The sequence below is a fragment of the Carcharhinus amblyrhynchos genome, chromosome 30 (assembly GCF_965287045.1).
Source record: "Carcharhinus amblyrhynchos chromosome 30, sCarAmb.v2.hapA, whole genome shotgun sequence".
Lineage (NCBI taxonomy): Eukaryota > Metazoa > Chordata > Chondrichthyes > Carcharhiniformes > Carcharhinidae > Carcharhinus > Carcharhinus amblyrhynchos.
Window position 1 is genome coordinate 16,657,060 of NC_137353.1, and position 20,394 is coordinate 16,677,453.

At 42.5% G+C, this 20,394-nt stretch overlaps 1 protein-coding gene across 1 annotated transcript; it reads left to right on the forward strand.

Moving 5' to 3' along the window:
* Window positions 1-1,874: 1,874 nt before the first annotated feature.
* LOC145360110 (uncharacterized) lies at window positions 1,875-19,722 on the forward strand. Its single transcript, XM_080215076.1, has 9 exons — window positions 1,875-3,568; window positions 4,568-4,689; window positions 6,013-6,077; window positions 9,723-9,922; window positions 10,376-10,538; window positions 14,477-14,641; window positions 16,193-16,263; window positions 18,126-18,268; window positions 18,387-19,722. The coding sequence occupies exons 1-9, from the start codon at window positions 1,918-1,920 to the stop codon at window positions 18,435-18,437; spliced, it is 2,631 nt and encodes an 876-aa protein (XP_080071202.1). The 5' UTR covers window positions 1,875-1,917; the 3' UTR covers window positions 18,438-19,722.
* The last annotated feature ends 672 nt before the right edge of the window (window positions 19,723-20,394 follow it).

Below are 20,394 nucleotides of genomic sequence, written 5' to 3' on the forward strand. Positions count from 1 at the left end.
ACTGAGCCTTCATCAGAAACCAGTCCAACAATGACACACATGTCATCAATCACTGAGACCACATCAGAAATTAAAACAGCAACTCAAATATCATCAATAAATTTGCCTTCATCAGAAATGTATCCTACACCAAGTCAGTCCCAGCCAACAACATTGCCACTTTCTTCAATAGCAGCAGAAACCCATTTAACACCACAAGGCTCATCAATAACTATGTCTACTTCAGAATCCACACCAATAACATCAAAAGTGTCATCTGGAACTGCACCTTCATCACAACCCCAATCAACAACACAAGGAGTATCAATGACTGAATCTTCTGCGGAAACCGAGACAGGAAACAATCCAGTATCACAGATAACTGAATATTCATCAGCGGCACATCCAAGAATGACACAGTTAACATCCACAACTGGATCTTCAGTACAAACTACTTCAACAACACCATTAGTGTCATCTGTCACTGAGAATTCAACAGAAACCCATTCAACAACATCAAAAATATCAGTGAGAACTGAGGCCTCATCGCAAATGTATCCCACACCAACACAAGTGTCAGCAGCAACACTGTCTTCATCAGCGACTCACCCAACAACAATAGAAGCATCATCAGGAGCAGAATCCTCATCGGAAACCCATTCAAAATCACATGGATCATCAATATCTGCTTCGACATTGGAAATCAGTCATACATCAATACCAGTGTCATCCATAACTGAGTCATCTTCACAATCCCATCCAACAATGGCACAATCATCATCAAAAATCGAGTCAGCTACAAGAACCAGTCCTGCAACATCACAGCTGTCATCCGTAGCTGAATCATCATCCGAAAACCACCCAACCATCACAGAAGTATCATTGGCAACTGAGCCTTCATCATCAACAAACACAGAAATGACACAGGTATCATCAGTAACTGGGCCCTCAGAAGAAAACACTGCAACAGCAGCCCAAGAGACATCTATCACTCAGAAATCATCAGAATCCCATCCAGCAACAACATACACATCATTAGAAACTCAACCTTCATCAGAAAACCATCCAACAATGACACACCTGTCTTCAATCACTGAGACCGCATCAGAAATTAAAACAGCAACTCAAATATCATCAATAACTTTGCCTTCATCAGAAATGTATCCTAAACCAAGTCAGTCCCAGCCAACAACATTGCCACTTTCTTCAATAGCAGCAGAAACCCATTTAACACCACAAGGCTCATCAATAACTATGTCTACTTCAGAATCCACACCAATAACATCAAAAGTGTCATCTGGAACTGTACCTTCGTCACAACCCCAATCAACAACACAAGGAGTATCAATGACTGAATCTTCTGCGGAAACCGAGACAGGAAACAATCCAGTATCACAGATAACTGAATATTCATCAGCGGCACATCCAAGAATGACACAGTTAACATCCACAACTGGATCTTCAGTACAAACTACTTCAACAACACCATTAGTGTCATCTGTCACTGAGAATTCAACAGAAACCCATTCAACAACATCAAAAATATCAGTGAGAACTGAGGCCTCATCGCAAATGTATCCCACACCAACACAAGTGTCAGCAGCAACACTGTCTTCATCAGCGACTCACCCTACAACAATAGAAGCGTCATCAGGAGCAGAATCCTCATCGGAAACCCATTCAAAATCACATGGATCATCAATATCTGCTTCGACATTGGAAATCAGTCATACATCAATACCAGTGTCATCCATAACTGAGTCATCTTCACAATCCCATCCAACAATGGCACAATCATCATCAAAAATCGAGTCAGCTACAAGAACCAGTCCTGCAACATCACAGCTGTCATCCGTAGCTGAATCATCATCCGAAAACCACCCAACCATCACAGAAGTATCATTGGTAACTGAGCCTTCATCATCAACACATTCAGAAATGTCACAGGTATCATCCATGACCGTATTCTCAGAGGAAAGCACTGCATCATCAGCACAAGTGACGTCTATAATTGAGAATTCGTCAAAATCCCATCCATCAACAGTATACTCATCATTAGAAACTGAGCCTTCATCAGAAACCAGTCCAACAATGACACATATGTCATCAATCACCGAGACCGCATCAGAAACTAAAGCAGCGACACAAGTATCCTCAATAAGTGTGCCTTCATCAGAAATGTATCCTACACCAAGTCATGTTTCAGGAATAACACTGTCTTCATCAGTGACTCACCCAACAACAATCCAATCAATCACTGCATCCTCATTAGAAACTCCTATAACAACAAGGCAAGTGCCTTCGGTAACTGAGTCCTCATCAGAATTGCATACAACTTCAATTCAGTTGTCTTCAGTGATGACAGAGACTTTACATCAAACTGATCTTGCACCAACAAATAGTTCAGCTGGCATGGAGAGTTCATCTGAGACAAAGACCATGCCTTCACATGTCTCGTCAGTGACTGAGGCTTCATCACAAGTGCATCCAACAGTAACAATTCAATCATTCATCACTGAGAATTCATCACACACCATTCCATCTTCTGCACATGTATCATTAATAACTGAAGCTTCCACAGCAGCCAATCTGATGACAACACCAGTGGCATCCAACAGTGATTTTCCATCACAGACTCTGCAAACACATACACAAATGTCCTCAGTATCTCAAACTTCATCTGCAACTCACAAAATTCCAGTACAGGAGAGTTCATCACATACCACAGCAATATCCATCCAACCCACAGTAACCTCATCAGATGTCTATGTTAAATCTACACAAATGTCATCCACTACATCAACTAAAACTTCATCCTCTGCTTCATCATCAAGGTCATTTTCTTCTGATTCCACATCAAAACGACTGCCAATTGTTACTGAGCAATTTTCTCCCTCTGCTTTTCATTCTACTGCAGCTTCAGAGTCCACATTCTCATCTCGGCATCCTTCCATTGTAGCGAGCACAACCTCATCCTCTGTCACTTCTAATATGGCTACTTCTCAAGCTAAAGAATCAACTTTCCCCTTTTATTCATCTACTAGCAGCAAAAAACCTTCTTCTGTGCCGATTCCAGTTTTCCCAACTCAGAGAACCAGCTCTTCTCAAACACATTTGATGACTAGCCCAAAGAAAAGCACTTCCTTAGTTCAGTCACCGTCATATAAAACAGGAACACATAGTGTCTCTATTTCTCAAAGATCCACCAGTTCCATGCCAAGGAAAGAAAGCACTCCTGATATAAGCACTCCTCAACCTCAGCCTGATATAACTTCTACCAAATCCCTTATTTCATCTTCCACGCTCAAGAAGGAAAGTCCAACAACTTTGTCTCCACCTGTTAAAACTACTTCAACAAAAATTCATCCTGTCAGTTCTGCCAACTCTACATTGCCAATTACAACTCATCCAATGGCCACAAACTCTACCTTGGTGACAACAATGGACTACTGTAGCAAATGCAGATGCCTAAATGGAGGAACATGTAATTCAAGTGCTACAACGGAAGATCTCTGTGTGTGCAATTGTCTGCCATTTACTTTTGGAGAATATTGTCAAAATGGGAAAAATAACACCGAAGCTTTGCCAAGTATGTTACTTCTGGTGCCAGTTGTGAGGTTTGACTGTTTTGGTTCTGTTGGTTTTTATATTCTGACAGTGTAACCTTTTATAAAAATATAACACTTAACAGGCAGTTAAGCTGATAGCTGAGTTGCTGACTGTACTTATAACTTTGGGGCAGTATAACTGTCCCAAAGCTTCTACAGATGGGGAGGGTCAAAGCCAGCCAATTGTCTTGCTTTTAATTGCTGTCTAATGATCTATGCTTAAATCTAAATATGTGAATGTCAGAAATACTGAAGATTGAATTTGTGATATTGTTCATTGTTAAGATTCCTTATTTGGGTTTACAAATGAAGAACAGGTCTTTCAGTAAGCAATGTGCCCATCCCCAAGATTAAAGGGATATAGGTCAAACAGGAGCAATTGGGACTAGCTGGGAAGTCAACATGGTCGGCATGGACTAGTTGGGCCAAAGGGCCTTTTTCTGTGTTGTATTGCTCCGTGACTGTATGACCTCCTGTTCCCATCACAAGGAAGGATGATCTCCTGCCTTTCCTAAGCATCCTGAGGATCTCCAGTGAAGTCTGGCTGATCCGCGGAGCAGATGCTTTGGAATGTTAGGCTGGAATGCTAATTTACACCTTTAGCACACCCCTGGCCTGCAGTGGTTGAATGTTAATGCAGCTGCCATTTAAATATGATACTGGGACCTTCGCCCCATGAGGTACTGGCGGGTGAACGAATCACTGCACACCTCACCAAACTGGACAAGCTCCTCGCTGATGTATAGTTAATGAGCCAAAAAGCAGAAAACCAGGCCTGAAAATCCACCCCGCTGCCCAGCAGAAATCCTATCGACTTTCCCACCTGCCGCTGTATTTAATCTCCAGAATGGAAAATTCCACCCAGAAATAAAAGCTTGAAATTAGCTGAACTGTTCATTAATGAATGTTTCAAATTGTATATTGGTTAGCGACATTAATATAGTGCCTCTTGTGCCTTGCTTGCTCCTCTCCTGCTTCAGGTCCAAACACACCACAGAGGGAAGTCAGTTTGACACTCAGGATAAACCAGACCTGGAGTAAAGAGCTGGACAATACCAGCTCTGTGGCCCATAGAAATTTAACTGACGCTCTAACTTCATTGGTGAGTATAAATGCCTTAATGTACTGCAAAGACATTCACCAATATTTCATGCATATAAATAATACTTGAGATGATTTTTTTTGTAGTCCCGTGACTCAGTTCAACTTGAATGTTACTGTCATCTTACATTGTTTAAAAAACCAAGCTGCTTCTCTTCAAAAACCTGCCTTTATGAACTCTCAGTGCTGAGTGAGAATAAACAACTTAAATAATAACTATTATCACTAAACTTTACATTAAGATGTGAACAGCTGAGGTCATGATGCTGAAAGACTTTTCAATATTAACCAGCTCATAAATCTATCGGTTATTTCTAGACTTAGTTAGTAGTTTATCATTCTATTAACCACATCAGTCATTACAGCATTAATGTCGTGACTCATTCCCAAGTATCCTTTATTCTATATATAAACCACACTATTTGTTCAATTAGATTCTGGCCTGTAACTCACACCTGGATATCTGCTATTTTGTATGTAAACCTCCCAAAACCCCTCAATTTGATTCCAGTCTGTAACTCATTTCCAGTCATCTGCAATCCATAGAATCTCTACAGTGCAGAAGGAGGCCATTCAGACCATCAAGTCTGCACTGATTGTCCAACAGAGCATCTTACTCAGACCCAGCTGCCACCCTATCTCTATAAGCCCATACATATACCCTGCTAATCCCCCTAGCACATCTAACCTATACACCTTTGGACACTAAGAGGCAATTTAGCATGGCCAATTCATCAACCTGCACATCCTTGGACTGCAGGAGGAAACCAGAGCACCCAGAGGAAACCCACACAGACGTAGAGGGAACATGCAAACTCCACACAAGTTGGAATCAAACCCAAGTTCTTGGCACTGTGATACAGCAATGCTAACCACTGTGCCACCAAACCCCTCAATTAGATTCCAGCCTGTAACTCACTCCTGGATATCTGCTACTCTGTATATAAACCACCTAAACCCCCCAATTAAATTACAGCATGTAACTCACTTCCAGTTACCTGCTTTTCCAAACATAAACCCCCAAACACCCTCAATTAGAATGCAGCATGTAACTCATTCCCAGTTATCTGCTATTCTATATATAAACCTCCGAAAGCCCTCAATTAAAATGCAGCATGTAATTCTCTCTTGGGTATCTGCTATTCTGTATATAAAGCACCTCAATTCCTCAATTAGAATATGGTCTGTAACTCACTCACAGCTATCTACATTCTTTTTGCATTTGTTTTGAAAGTCAACAATTAGTTACATTCCTTAGTTTCAGTAAATTTGTAAAATACTCAAAGCTTTAGTTTGAATTAATCTCCTTCTTTGTTTCTTACAGCTGACCCCACTGTACAAAAAGGCTGCACCAAGACACTTTCACAAAGTGGTAATTAATGAACTCCGGTATGTTGTGGAAAATCTCTTCAGCTTTTCAGCCAATGATTTCCTCAATAAAGTGCTCCCGGGGGCTAAAAAAACTCCAAATGAATAAACTAATATAGCCACCAACTTTTATAAGTTTCCCATCACAGTCCAATACTTTGTTTTATGGCAGTCAAAGACCTAATGTAGATGTGTTTATTTAGGCCTCTGCTTCAGTTAGTAAAGGAAATGAGTGGCTCACTTCACATACCAGAGGGTGCAAATTTGATTACATATGTGCCAGATTTGTTGATCTTGGTCTTGCTGCAGTTTTGTGAGACAATTTGTCTCAGTGTAGAGAAGAAATCAGTCAAGCTTCTTGACCGGTACCTGCTTACCCAACTCCCCCTCCTCCCCCGCCCCACCTCCTACTGCCTTGTACCCACATTGGGTAAGGTTGGATTGGATTCGACAACAACAATACTCTTGCTATACTTGCAGTTTTAAGTCATAAAGTCATATTGTCCACATAATGAGCACAGGTCAGGATGGTATAAGACGACAGGTGGTGGAAATAAGGGAGACAGATGATAGGAGGAAGAGATATAAGAAGGAAAGAAAGAATTAATTTTACATAGCCTTTTACAACCTCCAAACATCCCAATGTGTTTACAACCAATTGGTTTGAAATATATGGTTGGATTTTCATCACTGAGATGGGTAGGTGGAGTCTCTGCCCACCTCAGGAGGAATTCCCCGTCAAGATGGATGCTTCTTGTCAGAGGGTGGGTGCAGGCTGGAGTTGGGCCAGCTAACCCAGGGAAAAGGTTGGAGGCAGTGACAAGGCCTGATGAGTGCTGAGGTGAATTGCTTTAAAAGATCTGCCTTGGTTCTGTGAGAATTTGTCCTGGTTAAAAGAAAAATAGAAAGGCCATCCAGCCCTCCCCCTCATATACCCCCAACTTCTCTCCATGCCTCATGGCACCCACCCAATCTCCAGTGCTCCCTCATACCCCATATGCCAAGGGAAGGACACACACACACACACACCCCCTCCAATTCCAAATGATGGTTTGATGGCCATTCACGTCCCCCATATTTCTTCATAACTCTTATGCCAAGCTATAACACTCCCTCCACTCCCATGGCTCCTCGAGCTATGGCACTTCCATGACCATTGTCTATACATTTTATGGAACCAATGAACCCGAGAATGATAATTGTGTAAAGCTTAAAGTCATTCCTTCGTTACTTGCCACAGTGTTAGAAAAGTCATTTTACTACAGAGCAATAAAAATGCTAATATCCAGACCCTTTAAAATATCAATTACAGAAACAGATAGCTCTTGAAACCACTAAGCATTTGTAAAATTGTGAAATTAACATCAGAGTCAAAGCTGTCAATTATTCAATGTTTTCTCTAGGGCTCAGGTGTTTCAAAAAGAATAATGGATTTCTGCATTCTCAGTCAAGACTCAGTATGACATCGACCTATCTAGGACTCTCATAATTTTATACACCTCAATTAAATCTCTCCTCAGCTCCCAAAGGAAATGCCAGCCAATCCAATCTTACCTCATAGCTAATGTTTTCCAGTTCTTATAATGTAAGTCTTCTCTGAAACCTCTCCAGAGTAATCTCATCCTTGCTATAATGTGGTGACCAGAACTGGCCTGACTAATGTTTTATCCACTTCCAGCATTCCCTCCCTGCTCTTATATTCCATGTCTCGGCTCATAAAGGCAAATATGTGTCTCCTTCCTTTACCTATCCTGTTACTTTCAGGAATTTGTGGACGTGCTCTCCAAGATCCCTCTGTACTTTTACACTCTAGGACTTCTCCATTTATTGTTTATTCCCTTTGCTTGTTTGCTGTCTGAAAACACATGACCTTATAACTCTCTGGATTGAATTTCATTTTGCTACTTTTCCACCATCAGTCCATTGATAGCTTCCTGCAGACATAGCTTTCTTCCTCACTATCAATTACAAGGACAATTTTTGATCATCTGTAAACTTTTTAATCATTTAAATCATTGATATATATAAGAGAGAGATGACCATTTGAGCCCTATGAGCTCCACTGGAAACATCCATTCACCATAACCATTTATTCTATGCCACTGTGCCAATTATGGATCCAAATTGCCACTTACCTGTGGATCCTATGGGTTTTAACTTTTTTTTTACAGTGATGTACGGTTTTGTCAAAAGCCTTTCTAAGATCCAAATAGGTCAAATCAAATACACTACCTCCTCAAAAAAATCAGGGGCAACAAGCAATTAGGAAGGTTAATGGTATGTTGCTCTTTATCACAAGAAGATTTGAGTACATGGATAGCAAAATATTGCTTCAATTGTATAGAACCTTGGTTAGACTACGCCCGGAGACCTGGAGTAGTGTGTGTACTTTTGATCCCCTTACCTTAGGAAAGATATTATTGCATAGATGGAATGCAGCAAACATTCACCAGACTTGTTCACCAGGATTGTTACAATGCAGGAAGGCCATTCAGCCCATTGTGTCTGTATTGCTCTCTGACTGAGAAATTCACTGAGTGCCATTCTCTTGCCTTCTCCTGGTAACCCTGTACGTTCTTAGTTTTCAGATAACAATCTAGTTCCCCTCTGAATGTTTTGAGTGAACCTGCCTCCATCACCTTCTCAGGGAATGTGTTCTAGGCCTAAACTATTGCCATGTGATAAAGGTCTCCTTATATCACTATTGTTTCTTTTGCCAATTATTTTAAATCTGCACCCTGTTGTTCTTTATCCTTCTACGAGAGGGAACAGTTTCTCCCTACCTACTCCATCGAGACCCACATGATTTTGAGTACCTTTAAAGTGCAGTGCATCTTGACTGTATTACACATTGCAGCCACTGTGCATTGTGGTGGAAGGAGTAATGTTTAAGGTGGTGGATGGGAATGGCAGGACTGCCCTGTAAAGAGAAATTGGGGAAACAGGCCCTATATTTGCGAGAGTTTTGAAGAATGAGAGGTGATCTCATTGAAACCTACAAAATAATTAAAGGGATAGACAGGGTAGGTATTGGTCAGATGTTTCCCCTAGCTGGGGAGTCCAAAACCAAGGGGCACAATTTCAAGATAAGGCTGAAGTTACTTAGGACTGAGACGAGGAGATGTTTGAATATTTGGAATTCTCAATCCCAAGGGGCTGTGGAAGCTCAGTTATTTGGGTACGTTTAAAGCAGAGATTGACAGATTTTTAAATACCAGTGTCATAAAGGGATATGAAATAGTGTGGGGAAAAAAGCATTAAAGTGGATGATCAGCCATAATTGAACTGAATGGCGCAGCAGGCTTAATGGACTGAATGGCCTATTCCTGTTCCTATGTTTCAATGACTTTCCCTCAACAAATCCATGCTGATTGTGCTTGATTAATCCATGCCTTTCCAATTGAATAGCCCTCAGAAATTTACTCACTGCAGAGGTCAAGCAGACTGGCCTCAAGTAACTTGGTCTCACTTTTTAAACAATTGGGCAATGTAACAGTCCTCTTACCCTTTCTACTTCCAATTCTCCCATTGCTATGCTGCCCTATCCCTATACTTTCTCAAGTCTGCATTCACTTTCCTCCAGACTCTCCTCTCCTTGCTCTGTCTTAGGGTGTTGTTTTTTGATCCAGATCCTGTAATCTAACCCTGGACTGTTTTCCTCCATAGAGCAGGAAGCATTATAGCAAACAGCAGTGGACTGTATAACTACAGCAACAATCAGACAGAAATCAACTATTTAAACAATGACCTAGAAACAAGGCTTCTCAGTATTGTTAACAACACTGATGCCCTGGGACACCTCACAAACTCTGTGGGTCACAGAGTGACTTTCACCCAAGTTTATGCTCCAGTTCCACCCATCAAAAGTAGGTATTACACTCACAGGTATGGACTATAAAAACTTCCTGAATTTTTTTTACCCTTTTCTTCTATGCTTCTCTCCTGAAAGTGTTGGTCCGTGCTCGGGTACATCTCTGCAGGACCTTATTGCCCTCCACACTTGAGTGGCCGGATGATAGTCACTGTCTAGGATTACATAGGGAGAATAGGATGGCACTGTCTTTGGAACCAAATCCGACCAGGGAGATATCATCTTCAGGAGAATGAATAAGGAAGAAAAGTGACTTGGCTTAACTTAACCACTGTCTCATGATCTGTCTTGTCTTTCTTTCTAACCTAGATGGTGCCAAGCTCTCGCTTGGGTGTCTCAATTAAGAATTAGGGTGTGACTATTGTTTCTAAACAGAAGGTAACACGTTATCTGTGTTCTCTGTGAGACATCCAAAATCCTGACACTCTTCTATTTTTCATTCTTTTAGATATCACAGACTTGAATCTTACATGTTCTCTCAGCTTTAATAATTACAAGGTTAACTGTCACAATGGAATTTCTTGCTTATGTGAAGGACCCTGTAAAATGAATCGAGATTTCTGTAACTATAATGGGCAATGTCTCAATCAAGCTCACGGCGCTGTTTGTGAGTAAGTAACTATTCTACATTGTTTTGCAATGAGCTTCCCTCCTCTCCTGAAGTTGTTAGCTGTTCCTGTGGCGGGATTCCGCAGGCACTAACTACCCTCCAGCACATGGTATATTTGTCCATTCTTCTTGTATGCACATAGGCAGTGAATGGCTAATTTTATGAGTCTATACAGCTGACTGTAGCCTCAGACATGGGCATATCAGGAGATCACAAGTTCCCTTCCTGAGTCCAAAGTTACTACCAGAAGTTGACCAGAAATGGGAATCCTGGATGATAAGAAAGAGCTTGCAATGCAAAATGTTTCTCCTCCCTCCCCCACTCCCACCCCACCACAGTGGGTTTTGCAGTGGCAAGAGATGGCACACCGCTTGCTTATGGGGGTATCCTATGGTCCCGTGGTGAACACACCCTTTGCTGCTGGGAAACCCATGGTGGGGGGGCGGGTATGGAGCGCTGTCAGCGAGATTGTAAGATCCTCCTAGTGTTAATGGCATCAACATTTCAGTGACTGTCTTTCACATTCTTAGCCCAAAGTGCTTCATAATCAGTGGAGTGCATGTGGGGTTGGATTATCAGACCTTGCCTGCAGCTGCAAATCTCTGGTACCACTGAAGTGGATGAAGATTTGACTGAGTGCCAAATTCTCTGTTCTTGCTGGCAATGGCTGCAGGGTGTGAACAATCAAAGAATTCAGCAGTGAACCGTAGACCACTTTGTGGGCTGCAATTCTTCTGAAATACAATTAAATGACAACACATTCGGGAAACTTGACACGAGCAGTGTCTAATTTCTTCATAGAGGACGACCCACCAACCAGGTCTGCTGTTCCAAGACTGGACTGCCATTTTTAACTGGGGGCATGGGGATTAAAATGACCTGGCCACTTCAGAATTTTCACAGCAGACCAGTAGGAAAACAGATGTCAGCAAAGGGCTATCTGAAATCACTGTGCAAGGGGTGAGCTTCAGGTCTGCCAGGGCTGCAAGGGGCAGTCCAGCCACAATACCCCAATCCCGACAGGGAGCGGCAAAGTCAACGCTTGCCCCTAACCCAACTCCCTGGACCTTTGAGGGGCTCTCCTTCTGCAGCCTGGCAGCAACAGAGGGCAAATGGCCAGTTAACCTACCTCCTCGAGCCCCCACAGGGCTCAAAGTGCCAGGTCAGGTGTCAATGCCAGTGTGCCAGGGTGCCAGAGACACTACACTGTTGGCACAGCCAAGGTGTGTGGCCGAAAATAACCTGAGTGGGGGGTGGGGGAGGGGTGCGGTTTGAGGGGGGCAGAGGGCTTTATGTGGTGGATCTGAGGGGGGGGGTACTTAAGTGAGGAATTGGGTCAGATAAACCTCATGCTTGCATGAGGACCGGTACAAAAGTCCGCCTGGTACAGATCCCGCTGGGCGCTGGTAAATAGCAAGAACTATTTGATTCGGACTGCAAGCCCACTAGTTATATTTAAATTTGTGGATTTTAATATGCATCATGTTCCTGCCCACAATGGGGCTAGCAGTGCAGCCTGGGAGGGTCACACCCTGATGCAAAACCCGCTTTTCCACTGTAATGGATTCCCTGAACTATTGCAATACTTGCCAGGAGCTAACAGGCCCAGAGAATCCTCTCTGTAATATCAGGAAGTGTTGGCAACCAATTTGTGCACAGCAAATTCCAGCATATTAGATAAATAACCAATGAATCTACCTTAATAATGCTGGTTGAGGGATAAATATTGGCCAATCTACAAGAACAGTTTCCCTGCTCTTCTATAAATGATGTCATACAATATTTAACATTGATCTGAAAGGTCAGATAGTCCTTTAGTTTAGTGTTACATTCAGTAGATGGCATCTCTAATGGCAAGCCTAACAGCTTGACACCATCATTCCTGACCCTCTACCAGTGCAGTATTCCCTCAGTACTGCTCATCCAACAGTGCAGCATTCTTTTCACACTGATCCTTCAACAATGCAGCAATCCTCAGTACTATGCCTTCATCTAGGCAGCACCTCTTCAACATTACTGCTCTGATAATGGAACAGTCCCTTGGTACTGCTCCTCCAATAATGCAGCACTCCCTCTGTACTGCTCCTTCAACATTGCAACACACCTCCAGTCCTGTATTGATGTCTCAGCCTGGATTATGTCTCAGGAGTGAGAGATGAAACCATGACCTTCAGGTTCAGAGATAAGAACATAAGAACATAAGAAATAGGAGCAGGAGTAGGCCAACTAGCCCTTTGAGCCTGCCCCACCATTCAATAAGATCATGGCTGATCTGTCGTGGCTCAGTTCCACATTCCCGCCCTCTCCCCATAACCCTTAATCAAAAACCTCTTATCTCTTATCAAAAACCCATCAACCCGCGTCTTAAAAATATTTAGCGAGGTAGCCTCCAACGGGCAGAGAATTCCAGAGATTCACCACCCTTTGAGTGAAGAAGTTCCTCCTCAACTCCGTTCTAAACCGCGCCCCCTTTATCTTGAGGCTGTGCCCCCTAGTCCTACTATCCTTTCTGAGCAGAAAGAGTCTCTCCACCTCTATCCTATCCATCCCATTCATCATCTTATACGTCTCAATGAGATCTCCCCTCATTCTTCTAAACTCTAACGAGTACAAGCCTAATTTATTCAGCCTCTCCTCATAGCTCAACCCCCTCAACTCCGGCATCATCCTAGTAAACCTCCTCCACACTCCCTCCAAGGCCAAAATATCCTTGCGTAAGTACGGTGCCCAAAACTGCACACAGTACTCCAGCTGCGGCCTCACCAATGCCCTGTACAGCCGCAGCAAGACCTTCCTACTTTTATATTCAATCCCCCTCGCGATGAAGGCCAGCATCCCATTCGCCTTCCTGACCACCTGCTGCACCTGCAAGCTGGGTTTTTGCGACTCATGCACAAGGACCCCGAGGTCCCTCTGTACCGTCGCCTGCTGCAGTTTTTCTCCACGCAAGTAATAATCCTTCCTACCATTATTCCTACCAAAGTGGACCACCTTGCACTTGCCAACATTAAATTCCATTTGCCATTTCCTGGCCCATTCGCCCTGCCTATCTAGATCCTTCTGTAGACTCTCCACACCCTCCGCACAATTTGCCTTTCCACCAATCTTGGTGTCATCAGCAAATTTCGACACCCTACACTCGGTTCCCTCCTCCAGATCATCTATATAAATGGTAAATAGCTGAGGCCCCAGCACCGACCCCTGGGGCACTCCACTAGTCACCATCCGCCAATCTGAACAGCACCCATTGACCCCCACTCTCTGCCTCCTATTTGACAACCAGTCCTCTATCCACGCTAACACCCTACCCCCAACTCCATGTCTCTCAACCTTCTGCAATAACCTCTTGTGAGGTACCTTGTCAAACGCCTTCTGAAAATCAAGAAAGACCACATCCACCGGCTCTCCTCTATCCACCGCCCTAGACACATCCTCATAGAACTCCAGTAAATTTGTCAGACACGACTTCCCTTTTACGAAACCGTGCTGCGTCTGCTCTATCAAGCAGTTCCCCTCAAGATGCCTCGCTATTTCCTCCTTGATGACGGATTCTAACATTTTACCTACAACAGACGTTAAACTAACCGGCCTATAATTCCCTGCCTTTTGCCTGGCACCCTTCTTAAACAACGGCGTAACATTGTTACGCTCCCATGTCAAACTTGAGCAGTGAGGCTAAATCAAACATTCTAACCATCACAGAGTCTGGGTTTAACTAAATAGACACTGAACAGAAAATCAGAAAGAAGATCTTCCTGGTCTACATAACATACCAGGTGAGACTTTTAGCCATTAAACCATTGGTGGAGCACAACCTCTGCCTTTTATTTGTTAATTTACTCAACTGGTGGTCATGGATGTCACAGGCTGGTTATTGGGATGGTCTTTGCTCTTATTGGATAAGCCTTCATCCATCTTCATTCTGAATTCCTCTGGCAGGTGTTATCAACAAAACTTTTACCAATATACAGGGAAAAACTGTGGAACATTTGTAAGGAATTCAAGATTCTATGGTGTGCTGTTTGGTGTATTGGCATCTGGCCTGCTCCTCATCATTGTCATCATCATTGCAATTATAGTCTACTGTAGGAGAAAGAGATTCTGGTACGTATCCATTTTGGGCATTTTTATGTGTTGTATTTTGTGTTCAATTTGATGAGGAATATTGAAATAACCCCGGTGAGGCCAGTGCCCCTCCACCAAATTTAGATTTATTTACAAAGTAAGCAACACTCAGACAGCTATTTCCTCATACAGAGCATAAATCTAGACTGCCAGTAACCCTGACACTTCACATTATATACACATGTAGGGCTCCCTGATTGAACAAGGAAATCCTGCCTTAATCTGAGAGTTCTAAGAGGTCCACATTGTGGGCCTCGTTAAAGTCATTACAAATATCAATGTCGGGGAATGGAAAAGTTGCACTCAAGCATTCTCTGCCACTCAGTCTACTTCCTGATAGCTCCACATGCTATGGTAGCTGTTGAAATCACCAATGTAAATAGCTGAGTTGTTGATGGTTGGTTGCGTGATACTTGACCATGGTGGCTTGTGAACATTCACAATAGTCAGTTCACCCATTCTAATTGTTATGGAGAAGCATAAGGTGTCAGCCGCCAGGATATCTTCATATTTCTTTTAATAATTAGGTTTGCCTAGATGTTTGCAGCTAAACCATATTTGCATTGTTATTGGCACAATAGTTTGTGGATTCCATAGATCTGCATTTAATACGGATGGGGTTTAAGTTGGTTGTTTTTTGGAAGGGCAAGATTGCCAATCACATTCTAAGTTCCCTAAGGTTTCACACTTTACTCTGTGGAGATCTTCAATATCTGAAAAGTCTGAACCAATAATCTTGGTTGTTAATCTTAAAAGAGATTATTGGTTATTTGATGCCTTCAATCCAAGATGCCATTTTCATGTGTTTTGTTGTTGATGGCATTAGCTAGTGAGTTGTTGATAAACCAGCACACACAGGGAGACCACTTTAGGATAGATCTCCCAGGGCGTGAAAGAATACTCTCCATTTGCCTGGATGAATGCAGCTCCAAAAACACTCAAGAAGGTCGATGCCATTCAGGACAAAGCAGCTCACTGGACTGACAGCCCAAAATTCACTCCCTCCGCCACCAGTGCACAGTGTGTACTATCCACAGAATGTACTATGGCATTGATTCTTTGACAGCACTCATGATCTCCTCCACCTAGAAGCATAAGGATCACAGGCACATGGGAACACCACCACCTCCAAGCCTCTCTCCAAATTACACACCATCTTGATTTGGAAATATATCAATATATGTAAGTTGGAGATTTGTTCACATGTAAACCTTATTTCAATAATATGTCAAGCCACTAACAACCAGGATAGTTTTGATATTCAGCTCAAGGGATACATTAAAGTGAACTCCCCCATTTAAAGGAAAGCAGTCTTTCATCACAGTTGGATCAAAATCCTAGAATTCCCAACCTAACAACACTGTGGGAACCCTTCATTACATTGATCATCACAGTTTGAGAAGAAGGTGGCTGACTGTCACCTTTCAAGGGTAATTAGGGATGGGCAATAAATACCAGCCTTGCCAACAACACATACATCTTGAAAATGAATGAAGAACTAATTTTTAAAACTGTCCTCCTTCTCCTCAGGCCCAGTGATCATCAAAACTCACACAAATGGTATTCGATAGATGAAGAATATTTCAAATTTCCACATACAGGTTTGTGCCAACATGTGTTTCAATGTAGAAAATAGTTTAATAATTTCTCTGGGTGGTTTGATATAAAAAAAACAAAGAACAAAGAACAACCCAGCACGGGAAACAGGCCCTTCGGCCCAACGAGCCCGTGCCGCCGCATCACCCTACACCTATTCTACCCTGCATGTCTACGAATGGGACCCTACTCAGTCAGATTCAGGGAAGAAATAGTGTCAATTTGGTGGAAACCGATTAGCCTAAGAGCACATCTTTGGGGTGTGGGAGGAAACCGGAGCGCCCGGAGGAAACCCACGCAACCACAGGGAGAATGCGCAAACTCCCACAGACACAGGCCCAAATCCATGTATCTGCACAGCTAGCAGTGCTAGTCACTGAGCTGTTGCGGCGCCCGTCTATCGGTCCAGGATCAAGCACACACACCGACATGAAGTACTAGGCCACTCCTGGACTTCCAAGAGCAGCCCACGCACGACCCGCCGTGTGCATGCCCCTCGCTTGACACGAGGTGGACCTCCACCTGTGAAATAAAGACAAAAAATATTAATCATACAGCCTGCCCTTCCGGTGTCTCCCGAGGTTTAACCCTATTTAATAGCCCCTACCATATCCCTCCATTCTTGTTTCACTCATGTGCCTATCTAACTGCATCTTAAACGAGTCCAACGTTCCTGCCTCCACCACCCTACTCGGTAGCGCATTCCAGACCCCCACAACTCTCTGCGTAAAGAACCTTCCTCTTACCTCCAAATTATACCTCCCCCCCCTCACCCTTAAGTGATGACCTCTCGTGTTTGTACCCAGTCTAGGGAGCAGTCTCTCACTATTAACTCTATCTATTCCCTTCAGTATCTTATATACCTCTATCATGTCCCCTCTCAATCTCCGTCTTTCCAAGGAGAATAGCCCCAGTCTCTTCAATCTCTCCTCGTAACCCAGTCCCCCCATGCCAGGCAACATCCTGGTAAACCTCCTCTGCACCCTTTCCAGAGACTCCACGTCCTTCCGGTAATAAGGTGACCAGAACTGGACGCAGTACTCCAAATGCGGTCTAACCAACGTTCTGTATAACTGAAGCATTAGACATATGTATGTGTTATCTGCCAATTTATTTTTACCTGTCATCTAGTTTTGTAATGACTGTTTGTCCTTGGCTGTTTTATCCAAGTAGCTGTTTTAGCATTGGATGTCTGGACAGTGTATATAAGGATGCTTTTCAATCTGCAGGGTGTCACAGCTGAGAGATGTAGGGGCTTCCTCCTGTCAACCTGACAGCAATTGATTAAATCAGTACCAAGTAGGGACTGAGCCAGAGATCTTTGTTTTCTCTGTGGCTTTGTGTCTCAGTGGATGATACAGTCACTAGGTGCATCAGTACACTTTGAGCAAATACATCTTGCGCTTGCATCTGTCTATTGATGTAACTAGTCATGGCTGTGGTATATGAATGTGGAGATCCAACCTGGAGGTAGTTGGATACACTTTATATCTAGCCAGTAAACAGGCATTTTCTAAGGTTGAGCAACTTTGCATTGTATCCAAGGTTGGTCAGAAGTTATGAACTCTATGCAATGAATGAAGCTTCAATGAAATGTAGGAGACTCCCTTCAGATCTTTATGCCACCTATGCTGTTTGAAGCAAAGAGATAGTCATCTACAATGGTTCACTACCTCAGTTATAATAAATGGAGTTTTGGGTCTTAGCTAATTGTACCACAAGCCAATATATATTTCACTAATCGATTATTCTTATCAATATACAGCTTTGTTGGAAGCAACACATCCCTTCATTGGTCTTACCTTGTCTTTTTTGTAAGTTGTAGTGAAGCCACTAATGTGTCTAATGCATTCCCCTCATTCTCTAGATCTGAATATAGGGACTCTGACACCAAAGCCCCTGGGAAGGAGACGAGGAAAATACAGCCTAGACGAACACCTTACATTTGAAGATGACTTGGGTTCTGGTGTTTGGAGACCAAACTTAGACATGGTGGACACAGAGGCTGAGGTAAATTGAAGCATGCAAGGCCAGATTACCTATGGTCGTGATGATTGTTGAGGATTCAACATTGGTCCAGATATTTGTGAGAAATCAATCATTTGATGCTGTGTTTCCTCCCTGTCAGGTACGAGCCAAGCGTCCAGATATGGTTGTGCCTATGCCCAATGGACAATGACAGCTGGTTTCAGGACATATTTCAGTTACAGGGAATTTAAATATTTAGAAAACATGGACACATCAAAATGTTCAAAATGCTTGTTTGTTCAGAGCACTACTTATGAAATAAGGAAGATTCTACTGCTCAACAACTTACTGTCATTTAGTTTTTTTTAATATAATATTTCAGGGTTGTATTATAAAAAGCTCTGTGATTATTTGATATGATTCATTCAAGGCCCCTGTTTTTGAAAGTTACAAGGGTCTCTGCACTCTGAATTCTCCAAAATAGCCTGCTAGCTTTTCAAAACATAAATGTTTAGGTAGATGGCAGTGTTTGAGCAGAGGTTCAATGTATGGTCAACCTTTTGGGAGGGAAGGGAACAGAGACTACTTGAAATTCCTGAAATCTCTATATGTAATAAAAATTAGAATGGTAATGGTGTTTGACCACTCCAAGAAAAACTGCCTAGTTACTGTAAATTCGAGTGCATTGTACATCATCAGTGACAAGACCAGGGCCAGTCGAATGACGTTTAAACAGACTGTTAGGGAATATTTGTAGGAATAATATTTTGGCATCCAACATAAGACAAAATAATTTATTAACAAATATCAGAAAACAGGAATGTAGCTCGTTGATGGCTGAATGGATAAGGGCACAACCCAGTGCAGTACTGTGTTATATCAGGACACCCTGGATTCTATACACAGTCTGTGCTTTTTTACCTGATTTCAACCGAGTGGCAAATGCCACACAACAGCCTGCTACCATATCTCTGGTAAAATAAAAATCAGCCAGGTTTTTCACACTAGGATTGTACCTCTGCGAGTAAGGACACAATCAGATTCCACTCTGATGCTTCCAATAATCAAACAGCATGTGGACGCTGGTCATATGGGAATTCAGTGGCCTAGCCCAGTTTGCTTTAGAATGTAGGATGGAAAGAGAAAAGGAAGGAAGGAATTTGGCTTCAAATTATGTTCAAAATATTATCCCTTAAGTGAGATACCAGCAGTTAATTGGGGAACTATATTCTAATAACAGGCAGAACCATCAATAGAGGAGAAGACGAAACAAACTATATAAATAGCAGGTGAGATTTGAACCCTTGATTTTACAGTAATGTCTTTCAAGTCTATTTAATTTCCATAATCTTTTTACAATCCATTTTGTAGAATGCTTGAGAGAAAGTACATCAATTGTCTTTTTAGAATAAGAAACATTTCAGCTTTACAACTGTTGGAGCAGAATATGTGTATTTAAATTATATAAATTTAGGTCAAGTAGAATCTATTTAATATTGAACCCTTTTATTTTCTGAATTACATTATGTTTGTTATAAATTAAATGTTATGAAGTTCTCATTTGCACTGTTTACATATAAATAAAATATTTGTTTATAAAATTGCATTTGTTTCTTCTTTCACAAGTATGTAGTGACTGCCTTAGGTTTCCTCACTTTTTGCAATAATGCTAAGATACTATTACTGGTGAATGGTAATGTAGGAATACCTTGTGCTAACATTGTGAAATTTTGAAATGGATGGGTTAAATGAGGTATGATCAAAATTTCTGAGGAGGAATCTTCAGCATTACAACAAAAATATCAAAGTTATAACTTCCAAGCATTTGTTCATCCAATCCTGGGCCCTCATGTTTCTCTGAGCGCATGCACTCGGCGGGATTGAAAGCAGACAAGAACATGTTCCCCATCTGCGGTCAAGAGAGCAATTTCACAGTGACTGGCCAATTAGCAGCCTAGTAAGAAGTCTCACAACACCAGGTTAAAGTCCAACAGGTTTATTTGATAGTAAATGCCAGAAGCTTTCAGAACACTGTTCCTTCCCCTGCCCCCTCTCCCTCCCCCCACCCTCTCTCTCTCCCCCCCACTCCTCCCTCCCTCCCTCCCTCCACCCCTCTCTCCCTCCCTCCCCCACTCCTCCCTCCCTCCCCGCCCCTGTCTCCCTCCCTC

Excerpts from the sequence above, each read along its gene's own strand:
- LOC145360110 (XM_080215076.1), top strand. The coding sequence starts at position 1,918 with ATGTCACAGGTATCATCCATGACCGTATTCTCAGAGGAAAGCACTGCA. Across the intron at positions 3,569-4,567 it reads TAACACCGAAGCTTTGCCAA|GTCCAAACACACCACAGAGG; the intron begins GTATGTTACTTC and ends CTCCTGCTTCAG. Across the intron at positions 6,078-9,722 it reads GTGGTAATTAATGAACTCCG|AGCAGGAAGCATTATAGCAA; the intron begins GTATGTTGTGGA and ends TTTCCTCCATAG.